Consider the following 21,548-nt stretch of genomic DNA (forward strand, 5'->3'; position numbering starts at 1 on the left):
GTAGTCATTTCGGCAGGTTGCCTTTGTGTTCTTGGGCACAGGGACTATGGTGGTCTGCTTGAAACATGCTGGTATTACAGACTCAATCAAGGACATGTTGAAAATGTCAGTGAAGAGACCTGCCAGTTGGTCAGCACATGCCCGGAGCACATGTCCTGGTAATCCGTCTGGCCCCGCAGCCTTGTGTACCTGTTTAAAGATCTTACTCACGTCGTCTATGGAGAGCGTGATCACACAGTCGTCCGGAACAGCTGATGCTCTCATGCATGCCTCAGTGTTGCTTGCCTCGATGCTTTGCCTGTTTGATGGTTTGTCGCAGGGCATAGCGGGATTTCTTATAAGCTTGAGTGATTGCTGTCCTGATATCGAGAAGCTCTTTTCTGCCGTAAGATACGGTTGCAGAAACATTATGTACAAAATAATTTACAAATATTGCGAAAAAAACACATAATAGCACAATTGGTTAGGAGACCGTAAAACGTCAGCCATCTCCTCCGGCGCCATTTTATAACCCAGACTGGCCGTGGGTGTGCACATCGATCAGTATATCTTATTCTTATATCTAATGTACTCTGCTGAGGAGTAAACAAACCGTATAGGCTACACCAAACTACCGGTAAAAAGGCCTAGCACAAAACTCTAACCTCCATGGGTATGGTCTCATTGACAGGAGTTATAGGGTTCAACATACACTGAGAGTACAAACATTAGGAACACCTACTCTTTCCATGACAGACTGACCAGGTGAATCCAGGTGAAAACTATGATCTCTTATTGACGTCACTTGGTAAATCCACTTCAATCAGTGTCGATGAAGGGGAGGAGACAGTTTAGAGGGTGAATGGACAAGACAAAAGTCTAAGCGCCATTGAACAGGGTATGGTGGTAGGTTCCAGGCGCACCGGTTTGAGGATGTCAAGAACTGCAAAAAACGCTGCTGGGTTTTTCCACGCTAAACAGTTTCCCGTGTGTTTAAAGAATGGTCCACAACCCAAAGGAAATCCAGCCAATCTGACACAACTGCGGGAAGCATTGGAGTCAACATGGGCCAGCATGCATGTGGAACGCTTTCGACACCTTGTAGAGTCCATGCCCCGACGAATTGAGGCTGTGCTGCGGGCAAAAATGGGTGCAACTCAATATTAGGAAGGTGCTCCTAATGTTTTCTACACTCAGTGTAAGTATATTGAAGAAATAGCTGTTGAATCCTTCCAGATTTTAGAGTGCATTATCTATCACCCGCCAGCTGCCTGGCGCACCCTATTATACAGGTTCCAATTTATGTATCCATGCTCCAAATGCATATATGCGGTTCAGTTGGTTAACACATACGAATGTAGGTTTATGGAGCAATAACCATTTCTAATATCATCTGTATTGGTGGATGTTTACTGAACCTCTCGAGGCAGTGTTGCTAAAAATTGGTAAGGGAATTGCGTCTTGGTTTGGGAATCACATTTTTTAAAGTGTGAAATATCCTCCCTCGGGTCCCCGGTTAATTTCCTGAGCCTCTATCAAGTTTGAAATTTAAATTCACCTGTCTACATTTTTCTTCTTGGTACAAAAATGTGTTGTGGAGTTTTGTTTTGTTGGGTTGAACTTTTGAAGGAGTTTACATTTTTTTCATTCTATAACATTTGATGAACCTGGTGGGAAATCAATCGATATGAAATAGCTCAGAATTGCCAGTGCCTTAGACCGCTGCGCCACTTGGGACATGTAACAATAACCACTGGTGTTCCACTGGAACAGACCATTATTTAATGCCAGCTTACAGAACCATTCAAAGCCATTATCAATCACAAGGTCATGTTGAACTTGATGCCAGAAGCCCAACAACATCCTGCTCTGTGGGGATAGATAACATTGATAACATCAAATCAAATTGTATTTGTCACATGCTTCGTAGACAACAGGTGTAGACTAAGAGTGAAATCCTTACGTATGGGTTCATTTCCAACATTACAGAGTTAAAGGTGAGATAAAAAAAATCTAATTAAAATATAAACGTGACGTGTAGTTGTTATGGGACTGCTGACATACAAGCACACCACAGGATCTATGTATTTCAAATCCTGGTTGGTTGAACTACTTCTACTTTGAGAAGAACAGAAATCTGTCTCCTTCAAAAGAAAAACGTTCTCTGACGTGTTCCTCTAAAACTCATGCATTTCACTTACAGTCAAAGCGTGTGAGTCCAACTCAACAGGGAATTAAAACAACAAGGACAGACAGAAGAGGGAAAAGATCAGGTAGCTCCTCAGGGATTAGAGCTGCCAGCGGAGGAGAGGAGAATCAGTGATCCCTCCGTCATTCTTTCCAGGCAGTGCATGAGTTATCTAAGCCTTGATTGGCTAATGTCTCCCTGTCTATTAGTCCTGGTTGTGTAGATGTGTGGTATCATATTTTAGTCATTTAGCAGATGCTTTTATTCAAAACGACTTACAATAAGTGCATTCATATTAAGATAGTAATTACATTTTTCCTCAATACAGAAGTTATCAGCACATTCAGTGCTTGTAGGAAAAGAAAAGTGCAATTGATTTATTTTATTTAGTAAATATTTTTTTAATGGGGTAGATAAGATAGATGTCTTATTTAAGATGCTCTATAAAGAGGTTTCAATTGTTTTCGTAAGATGGGCAGGGACTCTGCTTTTCTATCTTCAGGGGGATGCTCGTTCCACCAATGGGGTGCCAGGAAGGAGAAGAGCTTTGACTGGGCTGAGCGGGAGCTGAGCCCCCGTAGGTGTGGAATGACCAAGATAACAGATAAGGCAGAATGGAAGTTTTGAGCATAGCCTGAAGGTAGGTAGGGGCAGATCCCCTTGCTGATCCGTAGGCAAGCACCATGGTCTTGTAGAGGATACGAGCTTTGACTAAATTAGAAGGTTTGCAGCTACGGGGTGGGGAACTTCTGTAAAACCTACAGGGAGAGGAGCGAACATGGATAGATAACACACACATAGTTGACAAAACGACACAATTAGATCATCTGAAAATAGCAAGGTAAAATACTCAGGTGAGAGATTGGCGTCAAGCCGTCCTCTCTTTCCTTCCTCGAATAACTCCTCAGAACATCTCAGCAGAACTGTCTGTTTCGGGAAAGGTCTTAGTTTTGGCAATGAGACTGCTGCTGATACGACCGCTACTTACAGCTAGTCAGTCCTTTAACTAATGCTCCGTTACCTATGATAATGTCTCCAGACCTCCCGTGGTGCGTTCTCTCGCCTGGCGGGCTTTAATGTTGTTTTCCCACCGTGATGAGTGTGTGGGGAGCAGCATGGAGGTTCCAAGCCCCCAGACCCATCCGGGGGAGACGTCTGCCGTATTCACAATGTTCCTTCAGACTCCCAGAGCTCAGACAGCAAACAACCAAGCAGTGGCGTGCATTCATGTATGGCAAGAGAAGCCAGGCTTCCCCCCCAAATAAATGTATTTTAAATTTTAAAACATAAAATAATTTATCTTTTGTCTCACTGTGTTTCATAATTTTCCTTCAATTCACAAGAGGCTGGATGTACCTCACAGGAGATAGCAGCCGAGCCAGAAAAACAATGCCACTCTGTCTCTCTACGTATAGGCAGCCTCTACTTGATGCTGTCTGGTCCAAATGAGTATGACATTGGTGCCGCCGGTAGCATTGAATGCAAGGGAAGCCAGTGAGCATTTGGCCGCCCTTGATGAAAAAAAAGTATAAAAAATTTGCAATCAGCATTGAGCTAAACTGAGAATGGTCCTGGTGCACCAAAAAAAAGTGTCAAGGGAAGCCAGCTTGGATTTTGGCCTCACTCCTACCAAATATAATTGAGAGCATGTAGGGAAGCCAAGTAAACTTCATTGACAGAAAAACTAGAATTGTTGCCTCTCGTTGTGTTGTTGTTCTCCGGTGGCTAGCTAAAATTTGGCCTTTCCTAAATTAGTCATCGATGGAGATAGGGATTTAGACTTGTGGTTTTACTTTATTTTTGATTTTTTTTTAAATCCTCCCCAATCTTGTGGTATCCAATTGGTAGTAGTTACAGTCTTGTCTCATTGCTGCAACTCCCGTACGGACTCAGGAGAGGCGAAGGTCGAGAGCCATGCCTCCTCCAAAACACAACCCAACCAAGCCACACTGCCCAGCCAACCCAGAAGCCAGCCCCACCAATGTGTCAGAGGAAACACCGTACACCTGGCGACCGTGTCAGCATGCACTCCGCCCGGCCCACCACAGGAGTCACTAGTGCACGATGAGACAAGGATATCCCTGCTGGCCAAACCCTCCCTAACCCAAACAACACTGGGCCAATTGTGCACCACCCCATGGGCCTCCTGGCTGCGGCCGGCTGCGACAGAGCCTGGACTCAAACCCAGAATCTCTAGTGGCACAGCTAGCACTGCGATGCAGAGCCTTAGCCCACTGCCCCACTCGGGAGATCCATTACTTAATTATTTGTACTGGTGGCGATTCTGATCCACCCATTAATTCATACATTGTTGTGACCCTGGCCAGAGAGTATGGAAGTTCAATATGTAGCTAGATGTAGAAGGCTAATGTTAACTAGCTAACATTGCCCATGAATGGAAGTTAGGCTAGTGAGCAAGCATGTTAGCCAGGTAGCCTAGGACAAGAGAAAAAAATATTAGTGTGTACTGTATGACAGAGTGACAGACCGTTTCGTCAACATGAAAGAGAAGAGGGTGGCATTTCCACCCGCATTATAAGTAGGGTGAGTCAACGTGTTTTTCTAATAGCACGAACACGCATGCGCACGCACGCACACAGAAATCAGAACCATGGACAGCCACATCATATTTAACTAACGTTGATTGGACTAAATTGTTTTTGGTATCTTTTAGACTAAACAGTGGTGATTTAGACTAAGCAGAGGTGATTTGATGATGTTGAAATGTTGAAGTGTAAATGGTGCTGGAATAGTGGAGGCAGCTCATGTTTTCTTTGGAACTTGTGGTAACTCTCTGTGGTTCTAAATCAATAGTTGTTAAGTGGTCCGAAAATGTCTGAAACATTAACTTGCTTGACCATGCTGTAGGTCATGTAACTGTCTATTACATGCAATATGCGTCATGGACTTCACCGGACAGAGGTTGCTATCCCATTTTGTGAAAAAAACAAACGTGTGGTTGAATTGATTCTGCCACTGTGTATTCTTATTGTCTCGGCATTAAGGCCTATATATCACAGTCGCAAGGCATATGAACTAACAGATTATAGAGCACCAATGCAATTTTCACAACACATAGGTTGTAATATGGCTTTTTCGTGTGAAACAAATAATTCAGTTTTTCCTATCCTCTATTGGTTTATTCATTGGTGTCTCTAGGAAAATTAATGACAATGCTCTACAGTCAATCCCATTCTGTGTCTAGGCCCTTTGTCCTCTCATATTACTGTAGGGAAGCCAAGTAAACTGGATGTTGTCAGCAGACCCATATTATGAAAGAGGTGATAACAGCCCTCTTCACTCTAACCAGGCCATGCAGACAGCCCTAGAAATCACTTGTAATAGGTGTGTGTGTGTGTGTGTGTGTGTGTGTGTGTGTGTGTGTGTGTGTGTGTGTGTGTGTGTGTGTGTGTGTGTGTGTGTGTGTGTGTGTGTGTGTGTGTGTGTGTGTGTGTGTGTGTGCGTGTGTGTGCGTAAGCATGTACAGATATTGGCACTTGCAGCTGCCTGTCTCATTGTCTCACTTTCCATTATCTCTCTCGACTCCCTCTTTACCTTCCCAACAGGTGGATGTTACTGTATATCTGAAAGATCACATTAAAATAAAAATAGATTGTATTTTCAAATCTGATCTAATATTCATGGTTTACAGCAATCAGGCTGTGGCATCAGCATTGGTTTGAGGAAGGGCAATCAGATTAATGTACTTAACCCTCCTCAATATCCAGGCTGCATCACATCCGGTCGTGATTGGGGGTCCCATAGAGTGGCGCACAATTGGCCCAGTATCGTCCGGGTTTGGCCGGGGTAGTCATTGTAAATAATAACGTCATTGTAAATAAGAATTTGTTCTTAACTCACTTGCCTAGTTAAAAAAAATAATAATAATAAAATAAAGAACACATTTTAAAAATTAAAAAGATATATTCCCTCCAGTTTATTACCAGTGTGTTCATGTTACTGTAACGATCTTCGTTTTCATCGGATGAGGAGTAGGAAGGATCGGACCAAAACGCAGCGTGGTAAGTGTCCATGTTCATTTATTAACACCGAACACGAACATACAAAATAACAGCGTGAATGTAAGAAATGAAAAATCGAAACAGTCCTGAAAGGTGAAAACACAAAACAGGAAACAACTACCCACAAACACCAGGTGGGAAAAGGATACCTAAGTATGCTTCTCAATCAGAGACAACGATAGACAGCTGCCTCTGATTGGGAACCATACCAGGCCAAACGCATAGAAAAGAAAACATAGAAAAACAACATAGAATGCCCACCCCAACTCACGCCCCGACCAAACCAAAATAGAGACATAAAAAAGGAACTACGGTCAGGGCGTGACAGTTACGACGCTTATAAACTGCTCTGTAGAATACTGGTCCTATATGTGCTGGTCCACTGCGGCAGCCTTCGTGGTGTTTTTACACACCATCTCTCCTTGCAGCTCTTTACAATGCTGCTCCCTAACCATGAAGTCCAATAAGAAGCATGGCTTGTTTTATTCTACTGTTCAGCCAGTCTTATAGGTCTGACCTCTGTTCTTCTGCAGTGAAAAAGTGTGTGTGTGTGTGTGTGTAAGTCATTTTGGGTGTTGTTTTAACACTATGGTGTAAAGCCTCATTTGCATATTTCCCCATGGTGCCTTTTCTTTTCGAGTGAATTATAGAGCTACCACCCATGACTGTATTTGTTAGTGACATAGACATGGTTGTTAAATTCTTTCTTTTTAAATGCCTGTGGCTTTCACCTAATGAGTACCTAGGTGAATAGCATAATTTAAATTACAATATATGATAATACATTACATATTTCATAAGGCCTTCCCACTGGGGACACACTGGTTAAATCAACATTGTTTCTGTGTCATTTCAATGAAATTATGTTGAACCAACTGGAAGTAAACTCAGCAAAAAAATAAACGTCCTCTCACTGTCAAATGCGTTTATTTTCAGCAAACTTAACATGTGTAAATAGTTGATTGACCATAACAAGATTCAACAACTGAGACACAAACTGAACAAGTTCCACAGACATCCGACTAACAGAAATGGAATAATGTGTCCTTGCACAAAGGGAGGTCAAAATCAAAAGTAACAGTCAGTATCTGGTGTGGCCACCAGCTGCATTTAGTACTGCAGTGCACATCCTCCTCGTGGACTGCACCAGATTTGCCAGTTCTTGCTGTGAGATGTTACCCCACTCTTCCACCAAGGCACCTGCAAGTCCCGGGACATTTCTTGGGGGAATGGCCCTAGCCCTCACCCTCCAATCCAACAGGTCCCAGATATGCTCAACGGAATTGAGATCCGGGCTCTTCGCTGGCCATGGCAGAACATTGATATTCCTGTCTTGCAGGAAATCACGCACAGAACAAGCAGTATGGCTGGTGGCATTGTCATGCTGGAGGGTCATGTCAGGATGAGCCTACAGGAAGGTTACCACATACGGGAGGTAACGCACAGCTGTGAGATTGCCTGCAATGACAACAAGCTCAGTCCGATGATGCTGTGACGCACTGCCCCAGACCATGACGGACCCTCCACCTCCAAATCGATCCCGCTCCAGAGTACAGGCCTCTGTGTAATGCTCATTCCTTCGGCGATAAACGCAAATCCGACCATCACCCCTGGTGAGACAAAACCGCGACTTGTCAGTGAAGAGCACTTTTTGCCAGTCCTGTCTGGTCCAGCGACGGTGAGTTTGTGCCCATAGCCGACGTTGTTGCCGGTGATGTCTGCTGAGGACCTGCCTTACAACAGGCCTACAAGCCCTCAGTCCTATTTCTCTCAGCCTATTCTGGACAGTGTGAGCACTGATGGAGGGATTGTGCATTCCTGGTGTAATTCGGGCAGTTGTTGTTGCCATCCTGTACCTGTCCCGCAGGTGTGATGTTCAGATATACCGATCCTGTGCAGGTGTTGATACACGTGGTCTGCCACTGTGAGCACGATCAGCTGTCCGTCCTGTCTCCCTGTAGCGCTGTCTTAGATATCTCACAGTACGGACATTGCAATTTCTTGCCCTGGCCACATCTGCAGTACTCATGCCTCCTTGCAGCATGCCTAAGGCACGTTCAGAGTCAGTCTTTCAGAGTCAGTAGAAAGGCCTCTTTAGTGTTTAAGTTTTGATAACTGTGACCTTAATTGCCTACCGTCTGTAAGCTGTTAGTGTCTTAACGACCGTTCCACAGGTGCATGTTCACTAAATGTTTATGGTTCATTGATCAAGCATGTGAAACAGTGTTTAAACACTTTATAATGAAGATCTGTGAAGTTATTTGGATTTGGATTAATTATCTTTGAAAGACAGGGTCCTGAAAAAGGGACGTTTCTTTTTTTTTGCTGAGTTTAGACGTGGAATTGACGTCTGTGCCCAGTGGGTTAGTTTGATGGCCTAGTTTCATCCTAACACAATAATGTTAGGAAACCCCTGGTTTACAGGCACATCAGGCCTGCAAGTCACATAATGCTGGCTTGCAAAGTGATGTGTAATTACTATTGGAAGCCAGAGTTAGGATATCCAACAGTTGGAATTGTTATTCACCTGCAACCTGCATTCAGAAAGACTATCAAGGGTTAGGAAACTTTAAAAAAATATATATACAGTGCCTTGCGAAAGTATTCGGCCCCCTTGAACTTTGCGACCTTTTGCCACATTTCAGGCTTCAAACATAAAGATATCATCATTAGTCATTTAGGTCAACATTGGATCATTCAGAGATCCTCACTGAACTTCTGGAGAGTTTGCTGCACTGAAAGTAAAGGGGCTGAATAATTTTGCACGCCCAATTTTTCAGTTTTTGATTTGTTAAAAAAGTTTGAAATATCCAATAAATGTCGTTCCACTTCATGATTGTGTCCCACTTGTTGTTGATTCTTCACAAAAAAATACAGTTTTATATCTTTATGTTTGAAGCCTGAAATGTGGCAAAAGGTTGCAAAGTTCAAGGGGGCCGAATACTTTCGCAAGGCACTGTATATTTTTTTTTTAAGACTTCCTTAATGATTTTTAAAAAATTAAAAAATATATTTCACCTTTATTTAACCAGGTAGGCTAGTTGAGAACAAGTTCTCATTTGCAACTGCAACCTGGCCAAGATAAAGCATAGCAGTGTGAACAGACAACAACACAGAGTTACACATGGTGTAAACAATTAACAAGTCAATAACACAGTAGAAAAAAAGAAGAAAAAAAACATTTAACCTGGAATAACCACTTCAATAACAGTTGCAATATATCTAGCTAACTGATTGGATTAGTTTAGAAAACTGTATGTTACTTATCATTTGTAGCGTAAGATTAATTAATAAATGTACATGCAAAAACAATCCTTGAAAAATCAACCTGCAGTAGAGCATGCTGGGAAATATGATAATGATGGGTGTGGGTTTTGATGGGACTGTTTTACTCTCCACAGTCTAAAACAATAACTCTGGTTATTAACACCAACACTGGGGTGTATTTCACACCACTGAGTGTTCATTTCACTCTTACCGAGTGAATTTCACTCCTGAATCAACAGAAATGTTACACTGAAAAATCAACACTGACCAATTTGCTGTGTATGGATGATGAGCAGCAGGTAGCCTAGTAGTTAGAGCATTGGGCCAGTACCCAAAAGTTTGCTGGTTTGAATCCCTGAGCCTACAATATTTAAAAAAAAATCTGGCTATGTGCCCATAACCTTAATTTACTAGAGTAAAACTACTGGAATTACCAGTAAAACAACACATTTCACTTCATGTAGCATTAAAAACAGTGATCCTAATCTTAAAAAGAGACCACCCAGCCCCCAGAGCTCCTCTACCCCTCCAGGGAGAGCTGTCTATGGGACTGAACAGGGACATCCCCTGAGGCTCCACACACCAGGAGGCAGACAGCCAACTAAGGACAGAATCAATTCAGCCCTTTTCTCATTCCCACTGCCACATCCCAGGAGACGGGCCAGATTTAAGGTATTGAAAACATTAAGATTTTCATTCCAAAATGCTATATATACACGTTTTCAGAAATGTTGGTAAACTAGCTTTTTTGTTTAAAGAACTTATGAAAGAGATTGGTGTGTTTTTCCCAGATCTAATCATGGCATGCGGTTGTTAAATGACGGACATGTATTTCTTTCAAACCTATCACTAGGTGGTTTTGCAAAATCCCCAATTGTAATACATCTCAAATCAGCAATATGAGGGCGATGACAGCAATATTTTATACACACAAAGGTTACTCTAAATATTAATTTCTGATGAAAAAACACAAATATGGAAAAATTGGTGGATTAAACAGTAGCTTTCTACTATAGGAAAATAAAAATGTTGTGCTGGTAATATGGGTCAGATGTTGAGACCTGGTTGTGCAAACCGTTTTTGCTGTAGTACTGGTGCAACCATGACGCTAACGAATCTGCACTGGCTTGATTCTTTAGGAAGCTTGGAAACAAAAGGTACAGATGTCTTATCATTACAACAACTGACTGTGTCTGGGAGATTGTTTTCATAGTCGCACAGTGCTCCCAGAATAAAACTCCTGGTCACACAGCAAAATATTTAGTCACATATGCAGTTGGTCGCAATTTAGAGCCCTGCAGACACCCTCTTCCCAACTGCAGGCTTTGACAAGCAGCCATTCTGAGTACAGAGTCTCCCTCTCAGTCTCAGCCCAGCATTAGGTTTATAGAACATGACTGTGGTTCAAAACCATGGTGGGACACACCTGCAACAATTATAAAGCTATTTCTAGCTCCATTCACAATCCCCACAATACAGCCCTTGAAATATTGATATTCTTCTCTGTCTCAATTTAGAATATTACACATTTTGTAGAGTGCAGTCACTACCAATGTCTACCAAATGACTTCTCTCCTCTCTATCTCTATCTTGATTATAATACTTCCCATTTATCTTATAAGCACATCTAACCAGTCCTTCTTATTCCATATTTAACTTGGTCATCCGCTTTCCAGGAAAAAGAGCTTGACATTTATGTTACCCATGCCTATTCTTAGCCTTGTTCATGATGACTCACATTGAGATCATATATTTTCATTAGAAAATTATGTCCAGAAGATAATTGAGAGAAAATCGATATGATTGCTACTACATTACGGGCAATTTAAATAGTGGATATAATGGACATGATGGATACTGACAACTGAAGACAGACTTAAATAAGATGTAAATAGTTTTTACAGAATCCATCGCTTCCCCCTGAAAGAAAACGTGTGTGACGCGCATGTGCTGAAAATGTAGTATAGCCTATTATTCTTATTCATGAATGTGGAATATGAGAATTTCTCACCTCCGAAAAGCACGACCGCTGCGAGCCCCAGTGTGCAGAGAAGAGTCATCTTTCCTTCCGATGAATCAGAAAGTTCCAGACGCACAGAAAGGGGGAAAAGCGAGACAACTCCGGTCACTAGCGACGTTCCCGAGGGAAGGTGCCAAAAGTTTGCACAAAACTTTTCTCTCCTCTCTTTCAAATACTAACAGGATAAACGTTTTCCATTCATTAAACAATTGATGTATCTACTCAGTACAATTGCTGGAAGCTGGCGAAAGTCCGACAGTCAACAGCCATCGCTGAAACGACAGGTACCCAAACAGTGCGACATGTCTTGCTCGAATGGTGCCGAGGAGGGAAATGAGCAACTCCTGGGGAATAACGGTCCGTCCCAGTATCCACCCCTGATGCAACAAAATATAATTTATCCTAAATTAATCTGTTTATTGTTTGTTCCCTGCAACACGTTGCATTGGCTAAATGATTTAAGAGTTTAATTGGCCCGGTTTAGTGTTACCTTGTGTATGTTTTATTGACCGTTGATTACAGGTGTGTCCGTTGCGCAGATTATGATTCCTACATCACTGGTTGTGCCTCCCGACGCTGGTCTTTGACATAACACGCTGCAGTTATTTTTTGTATTGCAAAAACAACTCATGAAAACGATCTAATATTTAGCATTCATCAAATATAATGTTCATTTTTGTAAAATGCCCTTCAATCGTTTTCTGCTGGTCCATTTTTAGTTGTGCGTCGTAGCCTACAGTCTTTTACGCATAGGGTACGTCGAGTGTCTTTCCAAAACAATTCATATAATTTCTCTATAAGAATTCTTTATCTACCTTTTCAACACGGTATGTGGACAGATCTTCAGCGGTAAAATACTCTCTACCTGAGTAGGCTAAGATTTTATGTGTCCAGCTAATTTGTAATTCATTAATTTCGCCCTCAGGGGTTAATCACTACGACAGTTATGCTATCATAAGATAACACCATGCTTTTAATAGTCCTACTTTTCGTCTGTTAAATAAGTGAATATTGTTGAATTCATCTCGTGTTCCTCTCACCACTCTGCAACGATGGCAGTTAGTGATTCATGATCTGCGGGCTCCGCAGAGAAACCAAATGAGATAGAACACTCACACCAGATTGACAAATTCTGAGTACGAGGTGTGACGTGCACGCAAATTGACCATATGTAGCCTAATTTCCAACATACTTTAATTATTGTATTAATATGAATTAAGCATGTTGTAGGGTCGTAATTAACTAAGGCACTGAATAGGGGAGGGAAAAGCACGTGTTAAATTTGAGATTGACACCCAGAAATGATCACTTTGCAATGGTTCCCTTTACCTCAACTCTCCGGTCATTTTGAGTTTGAATCGCCATTTACAATCCCTCTATTTTTCATCCTACATTGTTAAAATGCCTTTCTCTCATCAGTTCAACACAGAGCAGCTATGATATATGCGACATAAATCCTTACAGTTGCGTATAACCTGTTGTGTCGGTCTCAGTACGGGACCTTCAGAAGATTCAACAGTGCCCCCTATAGGATAAAGGCTCATTGTACAAGCACTGACAACAACCACTGTGAGCTGTCTATTCTTCACTTTGGGTGTTTTCACATATAGTCCTCTTTACAATAACCTGTTTTAGTACTCTTTAAAGTGAACTCTGGTGTAAAAAAAAAACTAAGATAAAGAACTAAGTTATCTTTGTATTCACACTGCCCTCACATTTGAATGAGGACTCTTTTGCCAGTTCCCTTCATCTATTTTGTGCTCCGAGTTCTCTTTGAATTCACATTGCTATGTTTAGAAAGGAACCAAGATATTTTTCCAAAATTCGTTCAATGCACTCTGGGTTTTTACAAAGTGCAGGACAAGCCATTCCATCAGATCGTGTAATCAGACAGCTAGATATACCTACTTACATTTCGAAGCTAATAGATTGCATATAGTTAAAATACATAATAATTAGAATCAGAAGATAATATTAACAAATAAATGTTATTTTTCACAAAATAAATAGCAGTAGAATACTGCAGATTAAATAATACTATGATGGCAAAGGTGCATAAAGATGGTGTAATTCAGATACTGTATGACATCTTTGTTTGAACTCGATCCACAGACCTTTCAAACTAGGGTGCGCGACATGGTTAAATGGGCCTATAAATCAGCACAATCTACTTTTTCATTTTTTTCAAATTGTCACCGTCCTGGAGCTAAAATTGGGATCTCCGCTGAGCTAACAGGCAATTGCTGGCCATCACAGGAGGAATGACGTGTGTGAATTTGGAGGGGAAAGTGTTCTTTCCTCTGCTCTCCTTCCCATCTCCTATCACTTCCATCTGCCCAGGAGTATTTGCATAAGTAGAGTTGAGGAAATGTTTTTTAAAAAACTGGTCTTTCATTCATTGTTCGCGGAAACAACTGAGTGGTGATGTTGTTTGGTGTCCTCTTTCATCGAGCATTGAGAGATGCACTTTGTCCATTACTTTAATGGTAGCAGGGCTGCTAAACATTGCCTCACAAGAACCCTTGATCTAAAAAAACATGAATGGATTTGGAGTGGAAGGTTAATCGCTGTGAGATCACCTCCCAAAATAGGCTGAAGGGAACAAATCCGCACACAGAGACAGATAAACATAATTACCCATCATAAGTCCTAATCCTCATCATGTCTTAATTGACATACCCTGCTCAGTGCACACTTCTAGTATGTCACTCTGACAAACTTCATGCAGGGTAAGTGACTGAATGAAGAGGACAGCCATCTTGATTCTGTGGCCTGAACTTTATTGTCTGTCTGACTCAGAGGCTTGACTGACTGTAGCATCGGAGTGGCTCTTTGAGTATCTGGGACGTGGGGAGCAAGTACATCTCCTGACAGCACTTGGCTGTGTTTAGCAGCCCTTCTGCTACCCGCTGGTTCACAGAGGCCGTGTTCACCCAGAAACTAAATCATTAAAGTATTGATGAGCTGCATAAGACAGGTGCTGCTGTATTGGTCTGATTCCACCTGAGAGACTGTTATCCCAATCTGTATCAATTACTAGATGGATGGGGGGAATGGAGGGTATGCAGCAACTTGACAAGTATGCTGATGTCTTCGGATGTCTGGACAGGAAGACGTTTGATGTGAAAACTTCAGAGGCTTAAGGTCCTCATGTCATCTTACCACTGTACTTTCAATGTGGGTTAGAGCTCAATAGGCTAAGCTAGGCTAAGCTAGGGGTTAGCCTAAAGTTAGCCTATTGAGCTAAAGCCTAGGTATTACCTCAGGGAGCTAACACGAGTATTCACGTATAAGGCAAGGTTACTCGTCTTGCAAGCATAGTAAAAAATGATCAAATACACAGAGAGAGAGAGAGAGAAACACACACACACAGAAATTCCCTTTCATACCAGGGCACTCTGCAGCCCGTGTGCCTGTACTCTGGCCTCTGTCTGCTAATGTCAGGTCCAGTAATTAACATTTATCAGTCTCTGACCAAGACCTTTCCCGACGAGTGGAGAGTGACGTCTAACCCGCCGTACTCTTTTCCCTCCCGCTCTACCGCTCCCTCAGTCATTATAATGGCAGGCGGTCAGAGAGAGAGAGCTCAGATCAAGTCTAAACTGTCATCTGCAGTCATTACCTACTGTAAGACAGATAACCCTGAGTAAAGGATCAATTTGGCTGCTGGCGTTATAGCATGGTTCATAAGCAAGGGGCGTAAACAAGGTGGGTGTAAACCAGGTAGGCCAGGGGGTATCCTCCCTCCTCATCAATGTGATTTCATACCAGCATCTGGATCTGGAAAATGCTGAGTGGTGAGACCCTGTTGGCAATGGGTAAATAGGTTGAATTTAATTTGTGGATGGACATCATATTAAGTCATTGATGTAACACCTTGAGACTCCCATACCAGCTCCAAATGAAGTGGATTAGCTTTGGCAGAGGGAAGCTGAGATCAAAGAACATTGATAGGCTACCTGTGGAGTGGACAACTGCTGTGGGTTAAAGAGCAGTACTGATGGATAGAAATGCCATCAGAGGCTGAAAGAAGCAAACGCTGATATTACTGTCATGACAGTGATCCTACATTATGAATATGAATCACTGGCTCCAGTAAGAGATTCTTTCATTTTGATCCTTGCCAAAAAGCTATTTACTGGGAGCTAAGAAAGGAACAGTATCTTGATGCCCAGACAGGCAGACAGCTTTTTAAAAAGGTAGTGTAACGAGTGTGCTGAGAGCCGGGAAGCAAGTTCCGGGAGTGAGTGTTTTAATAAATAAATGAAACAATAAACACGTCCCACAAACAAAACATCGACATGAAAACAGAGTCAATAACACCTGAGGAAAGAACCAAGGGGAGTGACAGATATAGGGAAGATAATCAAGTAAGTGATGGAGTCCAGGTGAGTGTCATGAGGCGCTGGTGCGCGAGACAATGGTGACAGGTGTGCTGGATAATCAGCAGCCTGATGACCTAGAGGCCGGAGAGGGAGTATACATGACAGGTAGATTATATCTAAATTGTAGGCGCGATCAAAGGTAAGCGGCAACTCTGGGGAGGAAACATTCATTAGTTTGTTATTTTGACATTAATACCCAGAGACGCACCGTTACCATGGCACAGAATAATCATCTGAATGCAATCAGGAAGTATGGTGATAATTGCCACTTGTTGTTTTGGCCCCGTCACCATCATCCCCAGGCGTTTGCTCGCTCGCTTTGATAGACACGTACAGCACTAACTTAATTGAGGCCAGCAGGACTCAAAGCAATGGAATATGTTTATTTTATTAGCCGCCATGTAAAAATAACTAACCCTCGTTGCATAAGCTAATTCATTTGTCGACCCTGCATTCAGAGTTGAATGTATGTCTGGCCTCTGGCTTTGTCTCTCGACATGAGAGAAAGTGGGGCCATTAACGACACTTACAAAGATGCGTTTTCAGTGGAGAGAAAATACTCAACACCTATCATTTAAGCCTCAATATTAGCATTGATAAATCATGTGTCTAGACTTCAAATCAAATCAAATGCAGTAATAACCAACAAGTAATCTAACTAACAATTTCAAAACTACTGTCTTATACACAGTGTAAGGGGATAAAGAATATGTACATAAAGATATATGAATGAGTGATGGTACAGAGCAGCATAGGCAAGATACAGTAGATGGTATCGAGTACAGTATATACATATGAGATGAGTATGTAAACAAAGTGGCATAGTTAAAGTGGCTAGTGATACATGTATTACATAAGGATGCAGTAGATGATATAGAGTACAGTATATACGTATGCATATGAGATGAATAATGTAGGGTATGTAACATTATATTAGGTAGCATTGTTTAAAGTGGCTAGTGATATATTTTACATCATTTCCCATCAATTCCCATTATTAAAGTGGCTGGAGTAGAGTCAGTGTCATTGACAGTGTGTTGGCAGTAGCCACTCAATGTTAGTGGTGGCTGTTTAACAGTCTGATGGCCTTGAGATAGAAGCTGTTTTTCAGTCTCTCGGTCCCAGCTTTGATGCACCTGTACTGACCTCGCCTTCTGGATGATAGCGGGGTGAACAGGCAGTGGCTCGGGTGGTTGTTGTCCTTGATGATCTTAATGGCCTTCCTGTAACATCGGGTGGTGTAGGTGTCCTGGAGGGCAGGTAGTTTGCCCCCGGTGATGCGTTGTGCAGACCTCACTACCCTCTGGAGAGCCTTACGGTTGTGGGCGGAGCAGTTGCCGTACCAGGCGGTGATACAGCCCGCCAGGATGCTCTCGATTGTGCATCTGTAGAAGTTTGTGAGTGCTTTTGGTGACAAGCCGACTCAAGCAAACTTGATGATTGAGTTGGAGGCGTGCGTGGCCACGCAGTCGTGGGTGAACAGGGAGTACAGGAGAGGGCTCAGAACGCACCCTTGTGGGGCCCCAGTGTTGAGGATCAGCGGGGTGGAGATGTTGTTGCCTACCCTCACCACCTGGGGGCGGCCCGTCAGGAAGTCCAGTACCCAGTTGCACAGGGCGGGGTCGAGACCCAGGGTCTCGAGCTTGATGACGAGCTTGGAGGGTACTATGGTGTTGAATGCCGAGCTGTAGTCGATGAACAGCATTCTCACATAGGTATTTCTCTTGTCCAGATGGGTTCAGGCAGTGTGCAGTGTGGTTGAGATTGCATCGTCTGTGGACCTATTTGGGCGGTAAGCAAATTGGAGTGGGTCTAGGGTGTCAGGTAGGGTGGAGGTGATATGGTCCTTGACTAGTCTCTCAAAGCACTTCATGATGACGGAAGTGAGTGCTACGGGGCGGTAGTCGTTTAGCTCAGTTACCTTAGCTTTCTTGGGAACAGGAACAATGGTAGCCCTCTTGAAGCATGTGGGAACAGCAGACTGGTATAGGGATTGATTGAATATGTCCGTAAACACACCGGCCAGCTGGTCTGCGCATGCTCTAAGGGCGCGGCTGGGGATGCCGTCTGGGCCTGCAGCCTTGCGAGGGTTAACACGTTTAAATGTCTTACTCACCTCGGCTGCAGTGAAGGAGAGTCCGCATGTTTTCATTGCAGGCCGTGTCAGTGGCACTGTATTGTCCTCAAAGCGGGCAAAAAGTTATTTAGTCTGCCTGGGAGCAAGACATCCTGGTCCGTGACTGGGCTGGTTTCCTTCTTGTAGTCCGTGATTGACTGTAGACCCTGCCACATACCTCTTGTGTCTGAGCCGTTGAATTGAGATTCTACTTTGTCTCTGTACTGGCGCTTAGCTTGTTTGATAGCCTTGCGGAGGGAATAGCTGCACTGTTTGTATTCGGTCATGTTACCAGTCACCTTGCCCTGATTAAAAGCAGTGGTTCGCTCTTTCAGTTTCACGCGAATGCTGCCATCAATCCACGGTTTCTGGTTAGGGAATGTTTTAATCGTTGCTATGGGAACGACATCTTCAACGCACGTTCTAATGAACTCGCACACCGAATCAGCGTATTCGTCAATGTTGTTGTCTGACGCAATACGAAACATCTCCCAGTCCACGTGATGGAAGCAGTCTTGGAGTGTGGAGTCAGCTTGGTCAGACCAGCGTTGAACAGACCTCAGCGTGGGAGCCTCTTTTTTTAGTTTCTGTCTGTAGGCAGGGATCAACAAAATGGAGTCGTGGTCAGCTTTTCCGAAAGGAGGGCGGGGCAGGGCCTTATATGCGTCGCGGAAGTTAGAGTAACAATGATCCAAGGTTTTTCCACCCCTGGTTGCGCAATCGATATGCTGATAAAATGTAGGGAGTCTTGTTTTCAGATTAGCCTTGTTCCATACAGCCTAAGACATTGCCAGACAGACAGCGTCAATTAAACATGGAAGATAAATAATTGTCAAGAAGTCAAACTCAGAGTCAAAAATGAAAGCTCTGCCATTAAGTACTTTTATGACATTTGTATTTGTATTTATTATGGATCCCTATTAGCTACTGCCAAGACAGCAGCTACTCTTCCTGGGGTCCAGCAAAATTAAGGCAGTTTATACAATTTTAAAAACATTACAATACATTCACAGATTTCACAACACACTGTGTGCCCTCATTCCCCTGCTCCATCACTACCACATATATACAGTACAAAATCCATGTGTACGTGTGTGTATAGTGCGTATGTTATTGTGTGTATGCATGTGTCTGTGCTTATGTTTGTGTTGCTTCACAGTCTCCTTTGTTCCATAATGTTTATTTATTTAATCTGTTTTTTAAATCCAATTTCACTACTTGCATCAGTTACTTGATGTGGAATAGAGTTCCATGTTGTCATGGCTCTATGTAGTACTGTGTGCCTCCCATAGTCTGTTATGACTATGGAAGGCGCACAGTACTACAAAGAGTACTACATAGATCACATCATAATCTTGATATGATTGGCCTGACTGAAACATGGCTTAAGTCTGATGAATTTACTGTGTTAAATGAGGCCTCACCTCCTAGTTACACCAGTGACCATATCCCCCATGCATCCCGCAAAGGAGGAGGTGTTGCTGACATTTATGATAGCATTTTTTTTTAAGACGTTTTTGTCTTTTGAGCTTCTAGTCATGAAATCTATGCAGCCTACTCAATCGCTTTTTATAGCTACTGTTTGCAGGCCTCCTGGGCCATATACAGCATTCCTCACTGAGTTCCCAGAATTCCTATCAGACCTGATTGTCATGGCAGATGATATTCTAATTTTTGGTGACTTTAAAATTCACATGGAAAAGTCCACAGACCCACTCCAAAAGGCTTTCGGAGCCATCATCGACACAGTGGGATTTGTCCAACATGTCTCCGGACCAACTCACTGCCACAGTCATACTCTGGACCTAGTTTTGTCCCGTGGAATAAATGTTGTGGATCTTAATGTTTTTCCTCATAATCCTGGACTATCGGTCCACCATTTTATTACGTTTGCAATCACAACAAAAAATCTGCTCAGACCCCAACCAAGGATCATCAAAAGTCGTGCCATAAATTCTCAGACAACCCAAAGATTCCTAGATGTCCTTCCAGACTCCCTCCACCTACCCAAGGACGTCAGAGGACAAAAATCAGTTAACCACCTAACTGAAGAAATCAATTTAACCTTGCGCAATACCCGAGATTCAGTCGCACCCCTAAAAACGAAAAAGATTTGTCATAAGAAACTAGCTCCCTGGTATACAGAAAATACCCAAGCTTTGAAGCAAGCTTCCAGAAAATTGGAACGGAAATGGCGCCACACCAAACTGGAAGTCTTTCGACTAGCTTGGAAAGACAGTACCGTGCCGTATCGAAGAGCCCTGACTGCTGCTCGATCATCCTATTTTTCCTATTTTTTTTAGGAAAAAAAGAACAATCCAAAATGTATTTTTGATACTGTCGCAAAGCTAACTAAAAAGCAGCATTCCCCAAGAGAGCATGGCTTTCACTTCTGCAGTGATAAATTCATGAACTTCTTTGAGGAAAAGATCATGATCATTAGAAAGCAAATTACGGTCTCCTCTTTAAATCTGCGTATTCCTCCAAAGCTCAGTTGTCCTGAGTCTGCACAACTCTGCCAAGACCTAGGATCAAGGGAGACACTCAAGTTTTTTAGTACTATATCTCTTAATCATTGCCTCTAAACCTTCAAGCTGCATAAACAAACTGCAAATGAACTTTTACATTATTGGGGTAATTGTGTGAATATTAAACATTGTACATAATATCGTCTTGATTTAAACTAGGGAATCTGGAGTATTCCAACTAAACTACTGAAAGAGCTGCTTCCTGTGCTTGGCCCTCCTATCTTGAACATAATAAACAGCTCTCTATCCACTGGATGTATACCAAACTCACTAAAAGTGGCAGTAATAAAGCCTCTCTTGAAAAAGCCAAACCTTGACGCAGAAAATATTTTTTTAATTATCAGCCTATATCGAATCTCCCATTCCTCTCAGACAAAATTGAAAAAGTTGTTTTGCAGCAACTCACTACCTTCCTGAAGACAAACAATGTATACAAAATGCTTCAGTCTGGTTTTAGACCCCATCATTGCACTTGTGAGACTGCACTTGTGAAGGTGGTAAATTACCTTTCATTGGCGTCAGACCGAGGCTCTCCATCTGTCCTCGTGCTCCTAGACCTTAGTGCTGCTTTTGATACCATCGATCACCACATTCTATTGGAGAAATTGGAAACCCAAATTGGTCTACACGGACAAGTTCTGGCTTGGGTTAGATCTTATCTGTAGGAAAGATATCAGTTTGTGGATAGTTTGTCCTCTGACAAATCAACTGTAAACTTTGGTGTTCCTCAAGGTTCCGTTTTAGGACCACTATTGTTTTCACTATATATTTTACCTCTTAGGGATGTCATTCGAAAACATAATGTTAACTTTCACTGCTATGCAGATAACACACAGCTGTACATTTCGATGAAACATGGTGAAACCACAAAATTGCCCTTTTGGAAGCCTGTGTTTCAGACATATGGAAGTGGATGGCTGCAAACTTTCTACTTTTAAACTCGGACAAAACAGAGATGCTTGTACTAGGTCCCAAGAAACAAAGAGTTCTTCTGTTGAATCTGACAATTAATCTTGATGGTTGTACAGTCGTCTCAAAGGAAG

The 21,548-nt window shown here is 42.5% G+C and overlaps 1 protein-coding gene across 1 annotated transcript in view; it reads right to left on the reverse strand.

The window, feature by feature from the left end:
* LOC112230507 (transmembrane protein 132C-like) overlaps positions 1–11,827 on the reverse strand; it is a 52,092-nt gene extending 40,265 nt beyond the window's left edge. The window contains exon 1 of the mRNA XM_024396793.2: positions 11,468–11,827. Coding sequence (XP_024252561.1) covers positions 11,468–11,516 — 49 coding nt within the window. The 5' untranslated portion in view covers positions 11,517–11,827. The remainder of the gene's footprint in view (positions 1–11,467) is intronic.
* Between the last annotated feature and the right edge of the window lie 9,721 nt (positions 11,828–21,548).

The sequence above is a fragment of the Oncorhynchus tshawytscha genome, linkage group LG33 (assembly GCF_018296145.1).
Source record: "Oncorhynchus tshawytscha isolate Ot180627B linkage group LG33, Otsh_v2.0, whole genome shotgun sequence".
In the NCBI taxonomy this organism is placed as follows: Eukaryota; Metazoa; Chordata; class Actinopteri; order Salmoniformes; family Salmonidae; genus Oncorhynchus; species Oncorhynchus tshawytscha.